Source organism: Lobosporangium transversale (genome assembly GCF_002105155.1).
Source record: "Lobosporangium transversale strain NRRL 3116 chromosome Unknown BCR41scaffold_15, whole genome shotgun sequence".
Classification (NCBI taxonomy): domain Eukaryota; kingdom Fungi; phylum Mortierellomycota; class Mortierellomycetes; order Mortierellales; family Mortierellaceae; genus Lobosporangium; species Lobosporangium transversale.
The window spans coordinates 316,350-338,746 of NW_019028993.1; the positions used below are offsets into that span (position 1 = coordinate 316,350).

A 22,397-nucleotide genomic window follows, 5' to 3' on the forward strand; every position below is an offset into this window, starting at 1 on the left:
ATGGGTGGAGAACGAGATGGAGACAGCTGTATTGTGAAGAGGAATGGGTGATAGCTGTTTTTTTAAAATGGGATAGCATAGGAATGGAGGACGAGGACGAGGTTCAGGGTCAACTTTATTCGTATTTTTGTATGTATATTTTTTCTTTATTTTATTTTATTTTATTCTATTGTAAAAAAGGGTGCAGTACACAATACAAAATAAAATACATTAAAATAAAACCTGGCCTCAAATATAAATACACTCCAGTCGAAGGGCACCCTCTTTTCTTTTTTTTTTTTTTTTTTTTTTTTTATGTGTATGTGTTTCTGTCTGTGTCTTCCTTCTATTCATTCTTTTTCTCAGGAACACCTTCCTTCACCCTTACTCTCTCTTACTCTTTCTCGACTCCTTCTTGTCTAAACGGCTCAGTAACTCCTTCGTCCCCATCCACATCCATTGACTCATTCAAAACACACTTTCCACCCTCTTTATTTTGCATATCCCTCATTTTGGCATCTTTTTGAAAAATGGCTTCTACACTCGTCTACACCCCTACAGCTGCTGTCACAACCACAGCTGCCTCCCCTTCCTTCATCTATGATTTTACACCTGAATCTACTTCTACCACGACTAATATACAATCTAACATTGTCAATAAATCAAATCGACACTCCGTTCCAAGTTCAAACATTCTCTGGGAGCAGCATCATCAACAACAACAACAGCAACAGCAACAGCAATTGATGCAGAAACAGCAACGTTTCCAGGAGAAGCCTTCACAACAGCCATCTCCCCCTCCTGGCCGTGCAGGAGGTCCTCGCTTGAGCCTTGACACCTCTCAGGAACGCCTTCAAAAATTCACAGTCATCAAGCATGGTGATCAGACATGTCTGAAATTGTTCTCTCCCAACCTAGTCGAGTCCCCTGTTAGCTTCTTGAGTGAGAAACAACTCTTAGAAGACAAGAAGCTTTGGGAGAACGGACCCGACGAGGCCTTCCAGAGAAAGCTCGAGATGGAGAGACGTGAAGCTTATCAAGGTAGGAAAAAAAACCCAACAAATGTTCCACCGAACAATGAAACACAATTGCTTTTGATAGTGATCAGAGAAACAACCATAGTACACATCAGAGTCAAATCCAATTAGGGAGGACTCAAAGGATTTACTCAGAGTTCCGTTCTCTTGAGTTCACGAATTGAACGCCGGAGTACATATTTTTTTATTTGTGGATGGGAGACCCTAGCTTTTCACTCAAATCAAAGCCCCGAAAAAAAAAAAAAATTCATTGCCACTCTTGAAGCGGCACTGCAATTTTTATTTTTTTGGCTGTTCGTAAATCCGATGTCTGTGTGTGTGTGTTTTTTTTTTTTTCATGCCCAAAAAATCGGGCTCTGTCCGGGCTGTGGGCAGTGTAAATCGATCCCCTTGTCTTCGCCTTTGCCCATCTTTGCCACATTCGTCGAGTGTATGATCACTTGTTTATGTCCATGCTTAACAAGCCATGCAGACTCATGCCTCATTACATTACATGTGCGGAGTCTAGAAAAAAAGAGAAGGGTCTAGGTTTTTCTCTCTAGACCATTACCAGCACTTGTCATTATCATTTTATTTTATTTTATCAAACGATCTTATCTGTCTACAACCTATTTGTCTTATATGCTATGGTAAGACGGAATAACCATTATTTGATGGCGCTGAGCTACAAGTAGTCTTGGGATCTAAAAAAGAAAAAAGGGCAAATGTTTTGCATTGTAAAAAGCACGCCACTTGGCTGTGTGGGAATGTGTGTATAAAAAAAAATGCGACAGTTGAAAACGCGACGTGTGAGTCTACAAAAAAAAAAAAAAAAAAAAAAATTGTGATCTATTTTTGTCTTCCTAGGCGCCATGTTGTTGTCGTGATTGTCTGGCTTTTGCATACATGTTTGTTGTGATTTTTTTTTTTTTTAAACATCCGTCAGTGCCAGTGTGTTTAAACATGTTTATTCGATTGGGAGATAGCCCTATGACATCAGTGACTTCTGTTCCTATCTAATCTATAATCTCTTGGTGCGGATTGTCGGTTACCTGGACTCACCTTTATTTTTATGTATTATATCATTCTTTAATAATAAAATATCTTTAGTGCGTTCCAAGCAACAGCTCCGCGGTTTTGTTCTAGGCATCTGGGTTGGATGTCTCGTCAGCCTTTTGATTGTGCAACAAACTGCCGCAAAGGTCTACATCCCAAGTCATCTGGCCAGGTAAGAAAAAAAAAAAAAAAAAAAAAAAAAAAAAACAAACCTTGCATTTCATCGGAGAAGAGTAACAATGCAACATCAAAGTTCGTTGCGTAATGTCATGGGTAAAAAAAAAAAAAAAAAAAAAAAAAAAAGAGGGAGAATATTCCATCCAACCTCGATCAGTCGCTCAAAAGCAACCCCCGTCTACCACTCTATGATTATGCCTCAATTGCTCTGCGCCAAAGGGCAGTGTTGAGCATGCATATCCATTCAGATAACGGGGGACACCTTAGCGAATCAGATGAATAGGATCGGCAGCATGTCATCGCTTCTCTCATACCCGAAGGACAGGGGATGAAGGTGACCGTGCACCATCTGCATTAAGCACAACCAATCAATATCACTGGCGGACTGAATCCCATTACCTCACATATGCATGCATGGATTATTGGTTGAGTTTGATCCCCATCATCACACAATGAGCCCTGATCCATATCAAGCTAACTCTCTTTCTTTTATCTTCTATATTAATAGACGTGACACTTCCCCTCTCTTGTTCCTCATGGTACTTTTGAGTTGTGTAGCAGCAGTACGCTCTGGAGCGCGTTGTATACTCTCTGCCCTTGCAACCTGTACTGCAGTTCTGACGTGCTTCGCCACCATGATTGCCAATCATAGCCGCTACTCGGTCGAGTTTAACGTATACAAGTCTATTCAAGCTGAATCCGCATCCAAAGCCATTATATAAAACTATTCGCTTTATCTCACTCACACACATACACATACACGCTCAAAGACACACACACACATACTTCACATACTTATTCTTTGCATACTATTCAGCCCTTCATCTCTCCTATCTACTCCTAACCTATAAACTTCATTTCATTTTCATGTATATACTTGATTTTTTTTTTTTTTTTTTTCCCTATACATTTGCGGCCTTTTAAGCTAGCTTCGGTTTCACTTCCACCCAAATATGTACTATAGTAACCTTCTCTACCCCTACTACAACCATGATAGTTGTAGTAATTGTAATTAAAAGAAAATCAAAAACAATGAGAAAGTCAGGCTATTTTATATATTTGTATGCTGAAATTATGATATTAATTTCGCTGTTGTTGTTGCTGTTGTTGTTGTGGTTAACATTGTTGTATATATCGTATAAATTAAAGTCAAAGGAATGTCGCACGAAGACCTAGACCATTAAAGTCATGAAAAGAGGAAAGATCATTGACGCTAAAGATAATTCGTAACAGAAGATAGCAACAGAAAAGAAATTTCCACAGTTTGGATCGCTTCAAGTCTAAATCGTTTTACAGAACCATACTAGGACAGAAAGAGATAGATACACGCAGAGACAGAGAGAGAAAGAGAGAGAGAGATGGTTCTCTACAAAGATTGAGAGGAAGAGCCGACAAGGATATGGAGAATGGCGTCTTTATGACGATTCCTCCTTTCCACGGCAAAACTTACTGGTAATTGATCCGTGTCATATTAATTCGGAATAAGGTAAGGAGATGGATGGGGATGGAGAGATTTCTCTATGAATGTAACCATATGGTAGACTATTAAAAAGTTTATTTTTTCTCGCATGGTAAGTTTATTCAGACGGATGAACCTCATGCATTGAGTCATAACCATCCTCGTCCGCAGTCAAAAAATTCGGGGCCCTGAAAGCATGTTTTCCTTATTTTTGCTGTGCGACATCATTAACCACAATCATTAAAGGTTAAAATCATATCCTCTCACCATGTGGTCAGGTGCTGCTTACCTCGTGGCACCTACAACCCAAATTTGTTTCACGACAAAGACAGAAGAGGAACTACAGCCCAACTTTTCTGCACACTTGACTGAAAGAGTGACTGCTCCAAAAGTCGACAACCTTAAATTATAGTTTCTCTAAAGTGCCCGAGCCTCAAAAGCATTAGCCACGCCGTTTCTCTCCCGAACAAAGTGGGGGGAAACTTCTTCTCTTGTGCATCCCTGATTATGTGTGTGTGTAGCGTTGAACAATGTCAATTAGCATTTTTTATAATTAAAATATTTAAACCTAATGGCGAGAACGTTCTTTCTGAAAATGCCTCCTCTCTATCTTTTTCTAAAATGCCTCATCAATACATGTCAATAACTGATAGGCAAGTTCATTATCTATAATTATTATTTCCGTTCTTATTAGTTTTCAATTCCCTCCGGTGTCTTGTGTTGGCGCTGTGCACGTAAAGAGGGGAAAATTATCGAGCGAATTGGGAGGATAGAGAAAATAAGGAGAATAGGACGTGCACGAAGGAGTTCCAGCGTTTGTGGCTAAACTGAATGAAGCAACTCTAAATAAAAGCAAACAGTATATATGATAGTATATAAGAATATATATTTTATATGACAGATATAATATATAAATATATGCTCTCAAAAGAGGTCTTGTGTTCATAGAAGGGACAAAAAGTTCCCATTTTTCTATTTGGTAACTTCCACTCTTCTTTTTTTGTCGACCCTTTTTATCCATGCGCCGTTTAGCCAGTATTTAGGAAAAAAAAGACAATGGCTTGGTAGCCCTTATCGTGATATCCTTTAAAAAAAAAAAAAAAAAAAAAAAAAAAAAAAAGAACGCTTGTCTACTCTTCTGCGTTGACTTTCTGTCACACATTCTTTTTTTCCCCTTTTTCTCCGGAAGAATTCATAATTGAACATTCTATCAGATCAAACTCTGGAGAAAAAAAAGAAGAAAAGAAAAAAAGAAAACTACCGGGGCTGTGACATGTATATGCTTAAACTGGTTATTGCTACATTCTTAGTTTTCCATGGATCGTCAAATGCTGGTAAACTTTGTTATGAAATCCCTCAAAGTTTTTTTTTTTTTTTTTTTACTCTTTGACTTTAAAATTAATTGCCTTGATTCACGAGGTCTCCCTCGTTTTGTAGAATTGGTCGAGTCTATATTTTCCACGCTTGCATTGGCGGCGCATATGCGCGATATGAGTGAGTGAGTCTCAAAATGATAGGAAAAGGTGCAACAACATAGAATTATCTTCCATGAACAAAGTGTTTGTGCCGAAATGCCCCAAGGCTTTTTTTCTTTTTATTCACATGAAACAAAGTCGCTTTTTAGAAGTGATCATCCAGCTACTTTGCGACTAAAAAAAAAAAAAAAACCTCCCACGATTACTACCCTACTGTCAGGAATCAAATAAATGTGTTTTTTTTTTTTAAAAAAATAAAATAAAATAAAATAAAATAGGATGTTAGTGCTCGTTCGAGAGAAAGAGAGAGGAGGGGAACATAGTGGTGCCGTTGCTCTCGGGGATGAGGCTAAATAAGGAAGGGGCCTTGCGGAACCGTCGTCTTCGTATTCACCCGAGAAGTCTAAAATATGATACTACGTAAGGGACGAGCATTGTTCTGTTAAGGACAATAAATTGAGTTTGTTACCTAACACAGCGTGCCAGACTTCTCAAACATTGGCAAGAAGGGCTGAGCGATCATCACCTGTTAACTTAAGCTCCTTGTTAACCTAAAATGCGCAGCCCCCCTCTCTGAACTCGCAAAGACATAAATAACGAGCTCCTTTTCATAACCTTTTTTTTTTTTTTTTTTTTGTAATTGCTTGCTCTCCATTCATCATTCCATTCACATTCACATCCCCATTTCCTTTTCTGCAAAAGAATAGTTAACAAGGGCGTTTTTTCTGTCCTTCTACTTCAACTTTTAATCCCAACCTCTCCACTCCACTCGCAAATCGCGACTTTTTAATTATTATCATACACACGCATTTATATACCAAAACACAGGCCAAGCTTTTTTTTTGACATTCTGATAATATCTTTTGTCATCACCTGTCGTTATTTATCATATCAATCCAATTCAACAAAACAAATAAACTATCCAGGAACTGAGGGGAAAGAGAGATCGAATAAATAAGAATGCCAATGCAAGTATTTGAATTCCAAGCCGACAGCTCTGTCAGCTTGGCGACCACCGCTGCGATCAATCGCAAGAGTTGTGATCATTGCTTTCTTAATCGAAAGACATGTGACAAAGTCCGAACAGCGACCGACACAGGTGACAAGTGTGGACGGTGTGCAAAGGATGAGCGTCCCTGCACATTTACTCCCACAGTCCATCTGTATCACATCGCGGATTGTGTAGGTCGTCATCAATGTCGAGCCAAGGTCATCCAGGCGATGGGAGGTCGTAAGAAGGAGGTCAAGCACAAGACCATTGAGATCCCTATTGTCTGTAATATGGACTCGGAAATAGATCAGGCCCTATATGAGTCTATCCAGAAGCAACCTAACTTGCTTGTTTACAATAACCGTATAAAATCGTTTCTTGCATACGATGTAAGTTAATTAGTGGTCTGCTCTCGCGAGCATTGTTAAAAAAACATTGACTCTAAAAAAAATCATTGCTCTTATTAATCGGCACTGTTCAACACAAATTAATTCTACTAGATACTTGGATTGCCAGAAGAGGAGGAGGAAGATGATCGAATGTCATCACAGAATGATCAAGGTGTGCCTGACTTGGTAAGACTGACACCTACTCTTTTATTTTTTTCTTCGTAGCCCCAATGTCTTCGCCAGCTTTCTCACGACTACTTTTTTGTGTAACGTCGCTCAATTTTTTTTTTTTTTTAGTCTTCCGAATCCCCCATACATGGCTCGAAACGTTCGTTTGAAGCTGATGATGGTGGGGAGGATGCATCCAGTAATAACAGGACTACATCGCCCACACAGGGACCACAAAAGTTTAGGATTATGGCCTTGATTGATGCTCATCAAAGTCAAAACCAAAGCCAAAACCAAAGTCAACTTCAGCAGCAATTGAGTCAACAAAATCACCTTCCATCAGCTGACCAAAGCCAGCAACAACAGCAGGCCTCCCGAGCGGGCAAGAGTCCAATGATCATACCTATGGACATTATGGCATCAAATGCCAATGGCATGCCATCAAGTCCTAGCTCACTCAGCCCAAATGAGGCTATGACACATTATCAAAGGCGCCTTTCAGAAGCGCTGGCTACATTACCTTCGCTATCTACAGCTGGTCAGCTTTCTGGAGGCCTCCAAGCTTCTTCTGCCCTTAATCAACAGCAACAAAATGGGTACAGAAGTACAAGCCCGTTGCCCCATAGTCCACTAGCACCAAGTCCCACGTATCACTCTCCTCAACCTCCCAGTCCACTGGAGCTGTCGCTCACTATCGACACAAACTTTTCAAATCTTAACAACAGTCACCAAAACCTCTCAAGCTTGTTTGACAGTAGTCTGAGCATGTCTACTCAACAGCAACAGCAGCAGCAGGGGCGATCTACCCCTACCAGGGTAAGCATTGGAACATCAACGTCTCCTCAGTTGGGCTCCGAAAACATCATCGATGGTAATAATGGTAATGACTCTGCAGCTCCTCCTCCACCGCCTCTGGTGATCACAACTACGGATGAGGATGGTCATGAAGTCGGATTCTACTATGCGGTACCATCTGTTAACCTAAATCCAGCTTACAGTGACGCAGATTTGTTTCAGGATTTCACAATGATGGATGCTTTGGGTGAAGATTTTGTATGGATTGAGAATTTGTTTGATGATCTTACGCCTGAAGAGGCTACTGCCAACATGAATGCCATGTCTGTCGCCGCAGTGACAGGCTCATCCTCGTCTGCTTCGCCAATGATGGATGCTTCCATGTCGCCTTCGGCAGCAGTCCACGACAACAACAGCAACAGCAGTATCAGCAGCAGTAACATTTCGACTGGTATGATGATGCCAGGGACCACGCTTCACGACTTAATGGCCTCAAATATTAATACAATGATAAGTCCCAACAACGGCAGTAGTGGCAGCAATATCGAGGCCTCTATGGGCTATATGGGTCCATTGTTTCAGCAACAACAGCAACAGCAACAGCAACAGCAACAGGAGCAATTCTGGATGAACCAACAGTTCACTCAGACCATGCAAGGTTAATAAGAAAAGGAAGTTTTGAAGCAAAAATGAAGCTCGGAGGTGGAAAGTAAAAAACCAAAAACAAAAAAAAAAACTTAGATGCTCGACAGATCTGTATAATTTAATGTGTATATGTACTTTTAGAAATCCTCCCCGTCCTTTTTAAAGACCATCTTGTATATAAGTATATAAAACATTCTTAATAAAACATGAAAAGTCTCCAATGGTAATAGCGTTAGCGATAATGACCGCAAAATGATTACTTTGAAATATGAGACACCGGATATGACACTGATACTATGACACTATAGGACTGACACCGCTTTTTCTTCCTCGCGTTTTGTTGTACGCATTTGATTTTTTTTAAAAAAAAAAAAAAGTGAAACCGAAAACGGGTTCTGCATTACGCCAGAATTGCAGCCTTGGTGGCATTATACTTACGTTAGGAGTTAAAGGCAGAAAGTATTAAAGAGAAGAGCCCCAGATCACTCCCTCTCCTCTCTGTCTTTCTATTGTCCCTTTACACTCTTTTTTTTTTTTTAAAACCCTTTTCTCTCATTCCTTTTCACGCAAAGGTCCCATTAAAAAAATAGAAAAAAAAGAAGTAGTTCTTATCACCAATAATCTCCATCTTGAAAACAAACAAAAAATGGATCATAGAGATCATAGATCAAGCATTAAGGGTTGGATTGTCCAATCGATCGGCGAGTTTCTGGGTACGGCTATGTTTTTGTATTTAGCTGTAGGTGCAGCAGATGCGATCACACTAGGCGTAGGCTATGGAGCCAACATCCTTGGATCCGCCATTGCATTTGGGGTATCTCTGATGTGCATCTCCTGGGCGTTCTTCCGGATCAGCGGGAGTCATTTCAACCCAGCCATTTCACTGAGCTCATTGATCACAGGTCATCTAAAGCTTCCTCAATTCTTTATTTATTTCATTGCCCAACTCTTGGGAGCCATGGTGGGCATTGCTTTGGCTCGTGGAACTACGCCCTCGAGTCAATATTTCGGGTACTCAAAAAATGAACTTGTAAGTTTTTTTTCCTTCTTCTTATCTTTAAACAAGTGAAAGCAAAGCCAATAATTATTAATATTTGTTAATACTGACCTCCCCCTCATCTCTCTCTCTTCGCCCTTTCCCCCTTCCAGTACTATGGAGAGAGCATTGCTCGTGGTTTCTTCCTCGAGATGTTCTTGACCACGATCTTATGCTTCGTCTATCATATGATAGTTCATGAAAAGAATCGGTCGACCTTCATGTCCGCTTTTCCTTATGGTCTGACACTTATGGCTTGTCATCTGTTTGCGACTCGATATACAAATGCAGCCATCAACCCTGCTCGTGCTTTTGGTACCTCGGTGGTAGCTCGTTCTTTCTCACGTGATCATTGGATTTACTGGTTCGGGTAAGAAGATTCAAAAGATGAGTGGAGGATCGATTTAGAAGAAAAAAAATGTTTCTAATATTTTTTTCTTGCTTGTTTCTGTCTCAAAAAAAAAAAAAAAAAAAAAAAAAAAAGACCACTCTGCGGCTCCATCCTTGGTGCAGGAATGTATATTCTCTTCCGTTACATGGATTATGATCATTACACAGCCGGTATCGATGCTGAGAACCATGCTCAGTACATGCGTGCTCAGGCTGCTGTGAACGGTGATCATGCTACTGATGGTAACTATGGTCGTGGTTATGGCCAAGGCTATGACAATGATTATGCCCATGGACGTCATGGCGGCAATACCACAGGCACGACTTCCAACAACCAGGCCAATGTTCTTCCTCGTTAAAAAAAAAAAAAAAAAAAAAAAAAAAAAAACAGGTCTTGACCTTTTCTCTATGTACATTTTAATGTGATGAGGGGGGTTTTTTTTTTTTCTTGTAAAGCATTCCTTTCGATTATCAGCATTTTACCTTTTTTCTCTATCACCTCTCTTTACTCTCTTGATATATAATTCAATGCTAATCGCGTAATAAAAAACAAAAGTGAATTAATGTTTTCTGTTGATTCATCTGGACTAAGCTAAGCTTATATAATGATCGTAAAGTTTTTCCTATCTTAATCATTAATGAACAATGGGTATATAAATTCCTTTTAAGGAAGATTTAGAGGGAGAAACTAGGAAGAAATAAGTAGAAAAGGAGAAGTCGTAAAGAACTTTTACACATTTCATGGGGACGTACAATGCTTTACGAAGACGATAGATAGCGTCTTTACATACTCTTTCATTGGAGGGGGGGTTTTTTTTTTTCTTAATTCCTTTTCCTTTCGCATTGAAAGAAAGATAAAGATCAGAGACAGCCGTAGTTGATATTGATTTTTCTTTATATGCCTGGTTTTAATTGGATCCTCAAGCGGGAAATAAGGAGATTGCACAGTAAAGGGTCACTGTTTAATTTAGTTTTAGAGTCCTTGGCTTCCAAAAACCATCAGGTTTCCACATCAACTTTTGCACAGCACACTCTACAGAAAGGAGGTTGAACCAATTTCTACGAACACAAATCACCCACACCGAACACTGGTATACATACATCTATCTCGAAGCTCCATCTTTTCTGGTGCACTCAGTGTAATATTAAAGTTGAATTGGTCATGTATTGTTTTATCTGATAGTATCTACCGAATATAAAAGCAAGAAGCATAAAGGTACGACACCGATGATAATATGGAGAGGATTTGTATCCTCATATCTCCATGGTTAAAACAAGACCAAGGATGCCCTTGTATTTTGATACAAAGTGTTCCTTGTGCCTCTAATAAATGTATCCGTTTAGTTTGGGAAGATGAATGCTGGTGAACTGCTGAAAAAAAAAAAAAAAAAAAAACTATTTAGTGATATCCCCAAGGGCTATATTATTTCTGATGAACTCGCTTTTTCTTTGTAACATGTTCGGATGTTCGGTAATCAAATAAAGTAAACGCTTGTAAAACATCACCAAGGAAAAGTGATTTGAAGGTTTGATTTTAATATGTTGTATTAAACTGTCCCCCAAGTCACTCCCATTCTTATCTGGATGCTGGAAAAATCTTTGGCTCTCAGCATTGCATAAACTTAATTTTAAATGACACTATTGATTGGAAGATCCTGCAGTAAAAAAAATGCCTAGACCCACCCTCCGGAATAGTTCTTTCTATTGTTTTATTCATGGCAGCGGTTGGAGTAAGGGCCCTTCGTATTTTTCTTTTTTTGTGTAAATAAGTATACATGTATATGTATGACGGCGTCGATCTCAACAGCGCCGCAAAATAAAAACTTTCTTTATTGCTACTTGGAGTACAATGTGGCTGCGGAATGTTGTCCAAATGGAGATTTATTTTGGCAGAATTTTTTTTGACTGGATAAAGTTTTCTATTCTTCCATCTCCGCAAGTAACGATTGCACGCACAAGCATAGACTACGAGCAGATTTTAGCACAGTTTCCATGCACATGTATACTCTATACCTGTACGTATATATAAATATATACATATACATCTGTACATTTATACTTTCTCTTTCTTGATGCTTAATAATGACAAAAAAAAAAAGGTTTTCTTAGGAAAACAACAGCATCATTCATTCTATGTATGGAGTCTATTGGAGGAGCTGAATGAGTGAATAGAGAGGGATTCGAGAATAAAAGGACGACATTTTTTTTCTTATCCCACTTCAATCATAAAAAAACTCCCTTTGTTTCTATTCACCAGATACTCACCTAATTCCATACCATTTCAACCATGCCATCCAACATTAACTCATTTGAAGATACTTCTGCCACTTTTACTGGCTGGGCTTCGACTGGCACTGCCAACTTGAAACCATTTTCATACCACCCTCGACCTCTCGGCCCTAAGGATGTCGAAATTGAGATCACTCACTGTGGCATTTGCGGCTCTGATATCCATACCATCACAGAAGGCTGGGGAAAGTTAAAGAATGGACCTTGTATTCCAGGACATGAGATCGTCGGCAAGATCGTTGCGACTGGTAGTGACAATAGCCCTCACAAGATTGGTGATTTAGTCGGTGTCGGCGCCATGGTCGATTCTTGTCGCAGCTGTGAAGAATGTAAGACTGGCTTTGATCAGTTCTGTGAGGCAAAGGCCTTCACCTATAATGATACTTTCAAGGACGGGCGTGGTGGTTACACCTATGGAGGGTATGCTGACCGAGTCCGTGTCAACGGCGAATTTGTGTTCAAGATCCCCTCTCAGATCTCACCTGCTGAAGGTAAGAACAAAACAAAGCCTCAAGTGTGCATAATTCATCATCATGCATAGGGTTAAGAGAAATAGACAATCCTCAAACCAACTCTTTACCTAATATGTTTAATATGCTAACATACAATCCATTGTTCTCTATTTCATTCAATAAGCTGCACCTCTCTTGTGCGCCGGTATCACTACCTATACCCCTCTTAAACAGTACGGTGCTGGTCCTGGCAAGAAAGTCGGTGTCATCGGAATCGGAGGACTCGGTCACTTGGGTATCCAGTGGGCCAGAGCTATGAACTGTGATGAGGTCGTTGCAATTTCTACCAGTGATAGCAAACGTGATGAGGCCAAGCAACTCGGAGCTACAAAGTTCATCAACTCCAAGAAACCCGAAGAGATGAAGGCAGCTGCTAAATCCTTGGATATAATCATCTGTACTAGCTTTGCACTGGATTCAGACTGGGCCCAGCTTCTCTCTTTGGTTGCTAACCATGGCAAGTTTGTTCTCTTGGCCTTGCCTGAGAAACCTATCAAGGTGCCCGGAAACTCGTTGATTTCACGAGGTGTATCTATGGTGGGTTCTTTGATTGGAGGCAAAGAGATGGTCGCTGAAATGTTGCAGTTTGCAGCTGAGAAGAACGTTCGACCATGGATCGAGAAGATGCCTATGAATGATGCCAACGCCGCTGTAAAGCATATGATGGAAGGGCGTCCTCGCTACAGAATCGTCATGGAGACTGAGACCGCTTCTCATGCCTAAAAAACTCCTTCCTACTTTCTTTCCCATTTGAAAAAGTATCGTACCGGTCCACTAGTTCTTAATTAATAATTCATACAAGCGCTGTTGTAAATAAAAACATATGTAAATGGCTAATCTTGGATCAAAATGAATCAAGACTTGTCATATTTATGTAAAAAGCTCTTTGTAATCAATATATACACCCTCTTGGAAATGAAATGATGAATGATAGGCGGGAACGTTAAAAGAAAAACGCTAATTTTTTAGTTAGCAAATCGATCATCGTTTTTAAGATCGGGGTCTCACTAATTTATTTTCTTCCATGTATTACTTCTCCACTTCTACTTTAACACTATTACTTCTACCATCACTCTGTCGTTTTATTCGTATCATTCAACTGGCTACACTTGCGCTTTCGTTTCTTTCCCTTATTTGAGGAAAAAAAAAAAACCGTATGTATGTACTTTTGGTTTTAATATCCAGATATTGTAAAGGGCAAAGAATTAAAAAAACCACATGATTAATGCTACACGTTGAAAGTTCTTTTGAACGATTAGTAATCGGTCAGATCTGGTAGGCCCTTTTTTTAATCTTAGATGCATTCATACATCAGTGGTGCAGGTAGGATATTAGTTTTGCCAGAACTATCAAGGAATTCTCTCTTTGGATTGGTCCGGCTTTCCAGGAAAAGGAAGAATTATCAGCAAAAATGACAACTTTTTAATTCCAGCTCCGCAGTCAAAGAGATTCCTTGTGTATGTACACCAAAGATGACGTTTTTTTTTTTTTTTTTGCTATTCTTCACTACTTATCATCCCGACTCTTTATCTTGTATTCATTCTTCTTACCATATATTTGTCCAATACTTTGCCAGCCCAAAAAACAATAGCTGCTGCAAATATCGCTATCAAGGATGTGCCCACCACCGATCAGATCGAAAATACATTGATCAGTGGCTTTGAAGAATTTGTACATATCCAAACGCGAATAAGTTTTTGGTGCTCACTGAGATCTAGCCAGCGCTATGCAGTAGAGATAAATCCAGGACGCGTCAGACCTTAGGAAGGATGATGAGCCTATTTTGCAAGATTATTATCAACATGAACTCATAAGATATTTGTGCTGAAAGATAAAATATAAAAGACGGAAGATTTACAAAAAAAAAAAAAAAAAAAAAAAAAAGATAGAAAGTCAAACATAAGGTAAAAGGTAATAAAAAAAATTGGCCACATAACGTTCCTCTTGGTTCTCTTCTCTTATTCTTAGGATCCGAGGTGAGTGCTGACAGTCTGATTTAACTCTCTTTAAAAGTAAGCAAGCAATAAAGGATAAAAAAATGAACAATTAACATTTAAAATAAAGCTAGTGATAAGGGCATCTTGGGGAGGGTCACCACCACGCCTTTTATTATATAAATGTGGAAGGAACGTGATTATTATATATTATTGTAAAATGATGAGACCATAACACATTTGTGCGGAAAAAAAATAAAAATAAATGATGACTCAAGCACAAATTATTGAGTACCGAATGATTTCCCATTTACGCTCTGCTTTCTTTTTTTTACTCTTTTCTCACTCTGCGCACTTTTTTTTTCTCACACGCTCTCTTCTCCACTTATTTTTTTCCCTCTCTCTTTGCATTCCTCTCTACCATAATCGCATACTCTCTTACTCTTTACCATTTAATAATCATTCACGCCATGATTATATCTGTCTTGATTATAATTTACAATCCCTTGCACTAATTAACTACCTCAACGCGTGCTCGTGAGAAATAAGTACGCGGATTGACATGACCGTGTGAATCTGTGCATTGGTGTTTATCAATCTTTTAATTCCCTTTGCACTTCTTTCTAATAATCTGGTTGATCGAACAGGAAATTTAGGTAAGTTCTCTTACTCAGCATTTTTGGGCTCACAATATCCATGACAGTGGCCTTGTACCATCGCCTTGGTCCTGCGAATATGGTAGATGAGCGACGTAAGGCCATTACAGTGCAATTTACGGCAGCATGACCTAGTCAAGCCATGGAGCATGCTTGCTATTGCTGTACTGTTCGTCATCCTACTGCGAGCGAAGGAATCAGTATCCTTGCTTAGCAGACCGTGCACCTTTCCTTCCTTTAGCACTTGACCCAGCAAAAGGAATAGGGTGCTTGGTTGCTCTTCAACATGAACAAGGGATGCTATCGCACTTCTTCAGTCTGTGAGCTACAATGATTTATCAGCGTTGTTAAGATTGCACTGGAATGCTGAAATGATATTTTCTTGATTATCCTATATTTAGATATGATGGATCAAGAAGTTGCAAAATATCTGAGAATCGCATCATCAAAAAAGAAAAAGGACATTGGAGCGATCGACTTTTTTACCTCAATGAATGCTATGTGCCAGGACCGCGGCTCGATGTCTGCAGCATGGATTCGTGGAGTAGACCGTCTCAAGAACCTGAATCTGAAGCGACGACTGAAAGCAAATTGGTTAAATACTGCTAAGATTCGTAACGCTTTCTGGAATGAACTTGATGAACAAGAATGAAATATGCCAGGATCATAATAAGTAACGAGAACGAAAGAAAGATGTCTTTATTATGATCCAGGGATCTTCGTTAAATAAAAAGGGTAAAAATCTTAGCTATAGTAAAAATCTATTCAAATCGAATTCAAAAAAGTAATTAGTCTTGTCTTTAACACTCAAACTATATTGCGTAAATGCTTCTGATCTTACTGTAATTAACAAAAAATCTTATCTCTCACTTTATAGTATCTCACTCAAGTTCATCGACTCACACTACATCATCATCCACAAATTCAATATCATCAGCTCACGCTGTCCCCTCATCTGCAAGCTCATCATCAATCAATGCTGCGTCTTTATCTACTCAAGCGATAAAGGCAACCAAACAAAAGTCACCGTTATTAGAAGAGCCATGGCAAACCCTACAAGATTGTGCCCAGAAAGTTGTAAGATATGCTGTGATGATTTAGACCAAATGCCTCAAGCGTACAACATTAATATTATTGATTCCTGCCTAATATAGAGCCAGAAACGATCAATGCCGTGTCTTGAATATGATTTGTCCTCAATGTCGGAAACAAGAGCAGGGCTTTTCCAACACGCTTATGATTCGCTGCTTTTGTTCCAAGATAATGGAGAGGACATCGTTACACTAAAAGACGCGTTGTATGTATATTGTTTTTTCAACTTCACTGGAACAGCATGGAGCACCGCCGCCATAATATCGAGGCCTATTTAATTGACAAACATTATTATTATTTATTTTATTTTATTTTATTTTTTATTTTTATTTTTATTTTTTTATGTATAGCGTGGCGCTCTCCTGCACAATGAACCTCTCTGGTCCAAATTTAAAATCGTATTTTTCAAAAGAAATCCTGGAATTGGCAGCCCATGATACCGAGCTGCTCAACAAGCAAAATAAGATTGCGAACTTGCTCGAGCCATTTCATGAGAACCTGTGCAGGAACGACTTGGATATTTCCAAACTCCTACAGTTTGCGGTAAAACGCAAAGCTGAGCTGATGGAAGCCGGCCAGGATAATGAGATGGAAGGAAAAATCACTGACATAATTGAGTGCTTGTAAATCTTTCGGTTTGTTATACATGATTATGGATAAATTACACCATCTGTGTCTCACAACTTCAGTCTTACTAATTCCTGTCATCCAGATGTCGTTTTATAGCTTCCCCAGAAATGCGAGTAGAGGAGCCATTTTCGGAGGCGGAAGTTGTTGATATCTGGAGGAGTATCTTTAAAATCCTCCTCAGAGACACCAACGTCTATATAAAGAGGTATCTTTTTTTTTTTTTTGTTGCGATAGTAGCTTGATGGCTCTCCAGCACTTTTCTTTGAAAGTTAACACCATGCTTATTTGATATGATTTTAGTGGTGAGACCGTCGTCATTGCAGCGAAAGGTGTCCAAGAGATATTGAACAAAGAGTTTGGTGACCATAGCACATATGGTCGCAAAGCGGATATGTTGTTTAAGTCCAAGTCTGAGCTGTGCAATTTCGAATTCAAGGCAGAAGGAACGCCGCCATCAGAGATGCTGATACAGAATCGAAAAAACATCAGGTTAAATCGGTGTATTCTTGAACATTTGCGGCGGCTCGGTGTTTCCCGGCCAAGGATAGTATTTGCAGACTTTCAAGGTAATTGAATTGTCATGGTGGTTCATGGTGGTTGAAGTAATGGCGCATTTATTGATTATTTTAATGGTTATTGCTACGCATGTTCCTGGATAGGGTTTTCTGGATGTGTGTTTTTACTTCAGTCATTTAAGGACGTTTACACAAGCAAGTGCATTGACTATTTGTCTGTGCCACGAAATGCAACAGAGTTGAAAGAACTTCTTAGAGATGGAGACTTGATAGCATCGCTCCTAGCCATAATGGTACGTTGTATAAATTTTAAACAATGGAGATCATGAAATGCTCTCATTCAAGACACTTATTATATGAAATCCGATATCGGATGCCTGATGTCTAATAGAAGCACCTTCTTGATTCAGAGCAAGAGGTAAATGAAGCCCTAGACAAGTCGAAGCAAATCAGTACAAAAAGAAAACTGCTCCAACTGTACTCTGACCGTGATAAATCTCCCTTGCCTAGGGAGCGGCGTTTTTCAAGCTCCATCTATCTCAGTCCCACCAAATATAAGAGTTAATAGACGCCACCTCATTGAATCATGTCCCTTTCTAATAGTCTAAACAAAGTTCATTAAAGCAATCTTTGTAGGAGAAAAATTGGAATCTTACTTTGTCTCTCCATTTGCTCGAAATAAATGATTGGAACCGGTTAAAAATTCTTAACGGGTTCACCGACTCAAATTTTCTAGTGGTAATAAAGGAAGTGGTATCCAAGGGGTAACAAAAGAGGTTAGTGGACAAGTGCAATAAGTTGCACAAAGAACGTAGTCATCCTGGTTGTACCCAAACAACTCCCATTGAACATTCGACTAGACTGGCCTACTTATCACGGAAGGTACTTTTTGCATTTTTGCACCTTGGTGATAATCATATGTTGACATGTTGGGTATGGGTTATAAATGAATGGCAAGGTAAGGAACTGTTTCAAACACATGCATGATAGTGTCATGAAGCATGAATTCGAAGAATACTTGTTGGATTGCACGGAACCTCTTAAGTTAATCGGTAGAGAGGAAAAAAAAAAAAAAGAGGAAGAGAGATGTTGTTCTTTTCGAATAAATCTGTAGAACAGTGGGCTTAATCTCAGCTGATTGTAGCAACAAGACTACTCTACAGCTTACAATAGCCCGTTCAATTAAAGTCGTCTGCAATGGATTTATCTCTTCCAATCTTTGGAATTAGCATTAGCAGGCACTACACAAGACCTTTCCGCCCTGCATGATGACCCCGCGTAGCATGATTCAGGAGCCGAAGCTCTATTCGTATTCAACTAAGTATCGGGAAAGGCGGTAATCGTCGCGTTCTAGCACAGCTTCTGCCTTAGAGGCGTTCAGCCATAATTCAGCAGACGATAGATTCGGGCCGTTGCCTGTTCAGGCAGGCCCAAATACCAATTATCCGAATGAACGGTTCCTCTCGTACTAAGTTCAATTACTATTATTGCATGAACATTTCATCAGTAGGGTAAAACTAACCTGTCTCACGACGGCCTAAACCCAGCTCACGTTCCGTATTAGTGAGTGAACAATCCAACGCTTACTGAATTTTGCTTCAGTATAATAGGAAGAGCCGACATCGAAGGATCAAAAACCAACGTCGCTATGAATGCTTGGCTGCCACAAGCCAGTTATTATAACCTTAGAGATGTGCTGCGCTTGGATGTCCCTTGTTCTTAATTCTCAATAAAAAATAATCAAAGTTATCATCTTCGTTCGCTGTCAAATACCACACACACCATGTATATACATGCACATTAATCCTTCCTAACCTTAATATGCTCCACCCACGCTGGCTATATAGATATATACATTGACCTTTTTTTTTTTCCTTCTTTTTTTTCATCTTAATATCTCTTTTAGAGACACTTCTTTGCTTCTTTTCTTTGGAGGCAGTTTGTATATTTAGCTGAATGTCACTACAATGTGTTCCTAGCCGATTACTTTTTTTTTTTTTTTTTTTTTTTTTTTTTTCCTCACTTCCATAACAGTCTGTGAAAAAAGTATGATTCCGTAGAGATTGTATTATGATTGCCTTACATTCCTTCGCCATTCTTATTACATTGTTACAATATTATCAATAGGCAAATATAGTATGTCACTTCAGAATAGCTTCTTAACCAAGATTGCGTATCGAGGGCCTATAATTATTGTATTCATCTTCAAAGGATGCATGAAAAGAACCACGCTATGCTATGGTGGAAGTCAAATAAAACTCCATGCTGACTTGGTGACCAAAGCATCGAGAGCAAATCGTTTCATTTAGAGATTCATGACCAACTCAAAAGACCCCGGCTCTCAGCCCCAATACTGTGTCTGTCAAATATTGTTACATTGATGCTGTTGAACTGTCCGCTTAAAAGCCAGAAGAGGGTCCCCAAAAGGCTATATTATACTATAGCCGAGTAGCCAAGCGAGTGTGCATATCATTGTAAACTACTTTTTTTTTATTATCACTTCTTATTATTGGTTTTAATGTCGCTTTATTATCATTTTTTCATTCATTTTTCTGATTATCATTTTTATTATCGCTTTTAAACTTCTTTATATTATCACTTTTCATTATCGGTTTCTTTTTACTTACTTTCCCCTATTATCAGCACTATTATGACTTTTTGTTCTTCTTTATGATCCAGTGATCCAGTGATCCGGTGAATGTATTATGTTGCAAAGCTCTTTGCTATTTATATTAGATCAGATTATTTTTTCTTTTACAGCAGCTCTCACAACGTACAGCATTGATATTTCTAAGAGACAAAGAGTAGTTCATAATAGTATATGTTTACAATGTTTATTATTCCTAGCCTCATCTCTTTAGTATCGAGAGTAAGAGGTTCGTGATTTCAATCACTAGCCGACTCGAATTATCCCTGAGGCTAACTTCATTCTATGAGTGGTATCCTTGCTTGTTCACTCCATTTAAGGCTTGATTGGGGGAATTCTAATATGAATATCGTCGGTGAAAGTGGGGTCCTTTGGCCCATCCGCCTCGGTGATGCTTTGAGGAGGAATCTTGATATGAGAGTTGGGAATTGGAGGGATCTTGATATGGATGCTATCAGCAGACTCAGCGACTGGAGGGATCCTGATATGGATACTGTCAGCAGACTCAGCGACTGGAGGGATCTTGATATGGGTGCCGTCAGCAGATTCAGCAACTGGGGGGATCTTGATATGAGAGTTGGGGATTGGAGGGATCTTGATATGGATGCTATCAGCAGACTCAGCGACTGGAGGGATCTTGATATGGATACTGTCAGCAGACTCAGCGACTGGAGGGATCTTGATATGGATACTGTCAGCAGACTCAGCGACTGGAGGGATCTTGATATGGGTGCCGTCAGCAGATTCAGCAACTGGGGGGATCTTGATATGGGTGCCGTCAGCAGATTCAGCAACTGGGGGGATCTTGATATGGGAGTTGGGGATTGGAGGAATCTTGATATGGATACTGTCAGCAGATTCAGCGACTGGAGGGATCCTGATATGGATACTGTCAGCAGACTCAGCGACTGGAGGGATTTTAATATGGGTGCCGTCGGTGGAGATGGAGTTCTTTGCTCCATCCGACTCGGCGATTGGCATCTTGATTGGGCCAGCTATAGAGTTAAATAGGACAAGATGGTAATGAGCTGAATGTTTAGCATACCCGAACAGTGTACAAATACAACACACAAACACAAGCATGCACATCCACATGGACAGGTGTAAAAACCTTACCTTCGGTGGACATAACCAAGGCGGCAACGGTCATGGAAAGGGCGGCAGTGATTGAGAGCTTCATGATGTGAAATGGATAGTGGAGATTTAAGGAGCTATTTACAGTGTTGTAAGGTGCTTGAAGAAGAGAGAAGGAAAAAGAGCAAAAGGGTCTGGTTTTATATGAAAAAATACATGGATGGTGAAACACTTGGTACACCGAGCTTGACACACCGAGCAACCAATAGCTATCTTCAAGTCAGATACTTTCCTGTTTGGCTATCTATATCTCAGTAACATCAAGGACCTGAAACGTAGAAACGTAGAACAGATCGCTTGTACTGACATGACAATGTACTGAGGCTCTGAGTTATGTAATCAGAATGCTTGATCCATATATTTTATGACCATTTTAGTTTTATGCTGTGTAACATGTTCCTTCGACAGTCATCAATTGACGTCAAACAGCAATGGTGGAAGGATACGCGTGTGAAACAGGCAAGTCTTGTCGTCATACAAAATTAATGATCCAAATAAGGTAATCAGAGGATGGGCAACATATGGCTTCATGTAGCTAGGAAGGCATAGTACACATGTAGGATAGTCGGGATAGTTGAGCAGCAGGGTGTACTCATGTATTGCAAAATTTGTCTTTGAGATACTCAATCAGGCCTAGTTGTTTACACTTTGAAGGCAAGAATCAATGTGATGGCATCATAGTCTTTGAGGTTTTTTTACCTCTTGGTAACCAAATGGGTTGTTCTCACTTGCACGTACTCTTCAGGGGAACGGTAGTAGCAATAAGTGTGAACTACTCCTATCCAATTATTACTAAATTAGATTGCTTAGGTTGTTTCGCATGATGAACCCAGTTGAATCAGAGTCACTTAGAAAACTCCTGTTTGACTTAGAAATCGTGAAGCTTACCTAAACGAATTGCCCAGTAGAACGGGATTTCAAGGCTCGACTCCATCCTTCTCAATCTAGAGAGATAGAGTTGTGGTCCTAGGCTCGCAACCAGCCTGGGGCGAAACTGCCGAAGATATAGCAGCGAAATGCTTTTCTCTTAGGCTGGATGCAAATGTTGCTTATTAGCGAGTCAAGCCTTGTCGGCTGTTTTTTTTTTTTTTTTTTTTTTTTTTTTTGAGGAGGACTTACTACTCTCTGTCTCATAGTCATTCTGGCTTTTCTTTCGCTCTCTCGGATTTTTTCTTTTTTTCGTCCTCCCTCCTTCCTTCCAATATTCATTAAGAAAGAATTATAAAATATATTTGGTTTTCGTGTTACTTTGGACGTGAAAGGAGGAACAGATATCGAGGTTAAAGCGCGAGAACGAAAGAAAAGCCAGAATAACTATGAGACAGAGAGTAGTAAGTCCTCCTCAAAAAAAAAAAAAAAAAAAAAAAAAAAACAGCCGACAAGGCTTGACTCGCTAATAAGCAACATTTGCA

The 22,397-nt window shown here is 39.5% G+C and overlaps 6 protein-coding genes across 6 annotated transcripts; 5 read left to right on the forward strand and 1 right to left on the reverse strand.

Annotated features, from left to right (window-relative positions):
• Positions 1-285: 285 nt before the first annotated feature.
• On the forward strand, positions 286-2,564 carry BCR41DRAFT_44693 (hypothetical protein). Its single transcript, XM_022030850.1, has 3 exons — positions 286-1,020; positions 2,106-2,223; positions 2,453-2,564. The coding sequence occupies exons 1-3, from the start codon at positions 510-512 to the stop codon at positions 2,478-2,480; spliced, it is 657 nt and encodes a 218-aa protein (XP_021882087.1). The 5' UTR covers positions 286-509; the 3' UTR covers positions 2,481-2,564.
• A 3,246-nt stretch (positions 2,565-5,810) lies between these two features.
• Positions 5,811-8,346, forward strand: BCR41DRAFT_421541 (hypothetical protein). Its single transcript, XM_022030040.1, has 3 exons — positions 5,811-6,542; positions 6,654-6,728; positions 6,840-8,346. The coding sequence occupies exons 1-3, from the start codon at positions 6,123-6,125 to the stop codon at positions 8,166-8,168; spliced, it is 1,824 nt and encodes a 607-aa protein (XP_021882088.1). The 5' UTR covers positions 5,811-6,122; the 3' UTR covers positions 8,169-8,346.
• Positions 8,347-8,820: 474 nt separating this feature from the next.
• On the forward strand, positions 8,821-9,734 carry BCR41DRAFT_281120 (aquaporin-like protein; the record flags this gene model as incomplete). The annotated part of the gene is made up of 3 exons (XM_022020231.1): positions 8,821-9,180; positions 9,300-9,556; positions 9,671-9,734. Coding segments are annotated over 3 exons (681 nt in total), but the record flags the coding sequence as incomplete, so codon positions are not given.
• A 2,075-nt stretch (positions 9,735-11,809) lies between these two features.
• Positions 11,810-13,208, forward strand: BCR41DRAFT_321660 (chaperonin 10-like protein). The gene is made up of 2 exons (XM_022021445.1): positions 11,810-12,356; positions 12,502-13,208. The coding sequence occupies exons 1-2, from the start codon at positions 11,864-11,866 to the stop codon at positions 13,098-13,100; spliced, it is 1,092 nt and encodes a 363-aa protein (XP_021882090.1). The 5' UTR covers positions 11,810-11,863; the 3' UTR covers positions 13,101-13,208.
• A 2,154-nt stretch (positions 13,209-15,362) lies between these two features.
• BCR41DRAFT_421543 (hypothetical protein) lies at positions 15,363-17,762 on the forward strand (the record flags this gene model as incomplete). Its single annotated transcript, XM_022030041.1, has 9 exons — positions 15,363-15,702; positions 15,845-16,044; positions 16,122-16,264; positions 16,410-16,682; positions 16,772-16,894; positions 16,990-17,255; positions 17,349-17,497; positions 17,596-17,622; positions 17,715-17,762. The coding sequence occupies exons 1-9, from the start codon at positions 15,672-15,674 to the stop codon at positions 17,760-17,762; spliced, it is 1,260 nt and encodes a 419-aa protein (XP_021882091.1). The 5' UTR covers positions 15,363-15,671.
• A 2,247-nt stretch (positions 17,763-20,009) lies between these two features.
• Positions 20,010-21,077, reverse strand: BCR41DRAFT_421544 (hypothetical protein). The gene is made up of 2 exons (XM_022030042.1): positions 20,968-21,077; positions 20,010-20,846 (listed from the first exon to the last, which is right to left on the reverse strand). Exons 1-2 carry the CDS (start codon positions 21,029-21,031, stop codon positions 20,167-20,169), a joined length of 744 nt encoding a protein of 247 aa, XP_021882092.1. The 5' UTR covers positions 21,032-21,077; the 3' UTR covers positions 20,010-20,166.
• Positions 21,078-22,397: the final 1,320 nt, after the last annotated feature.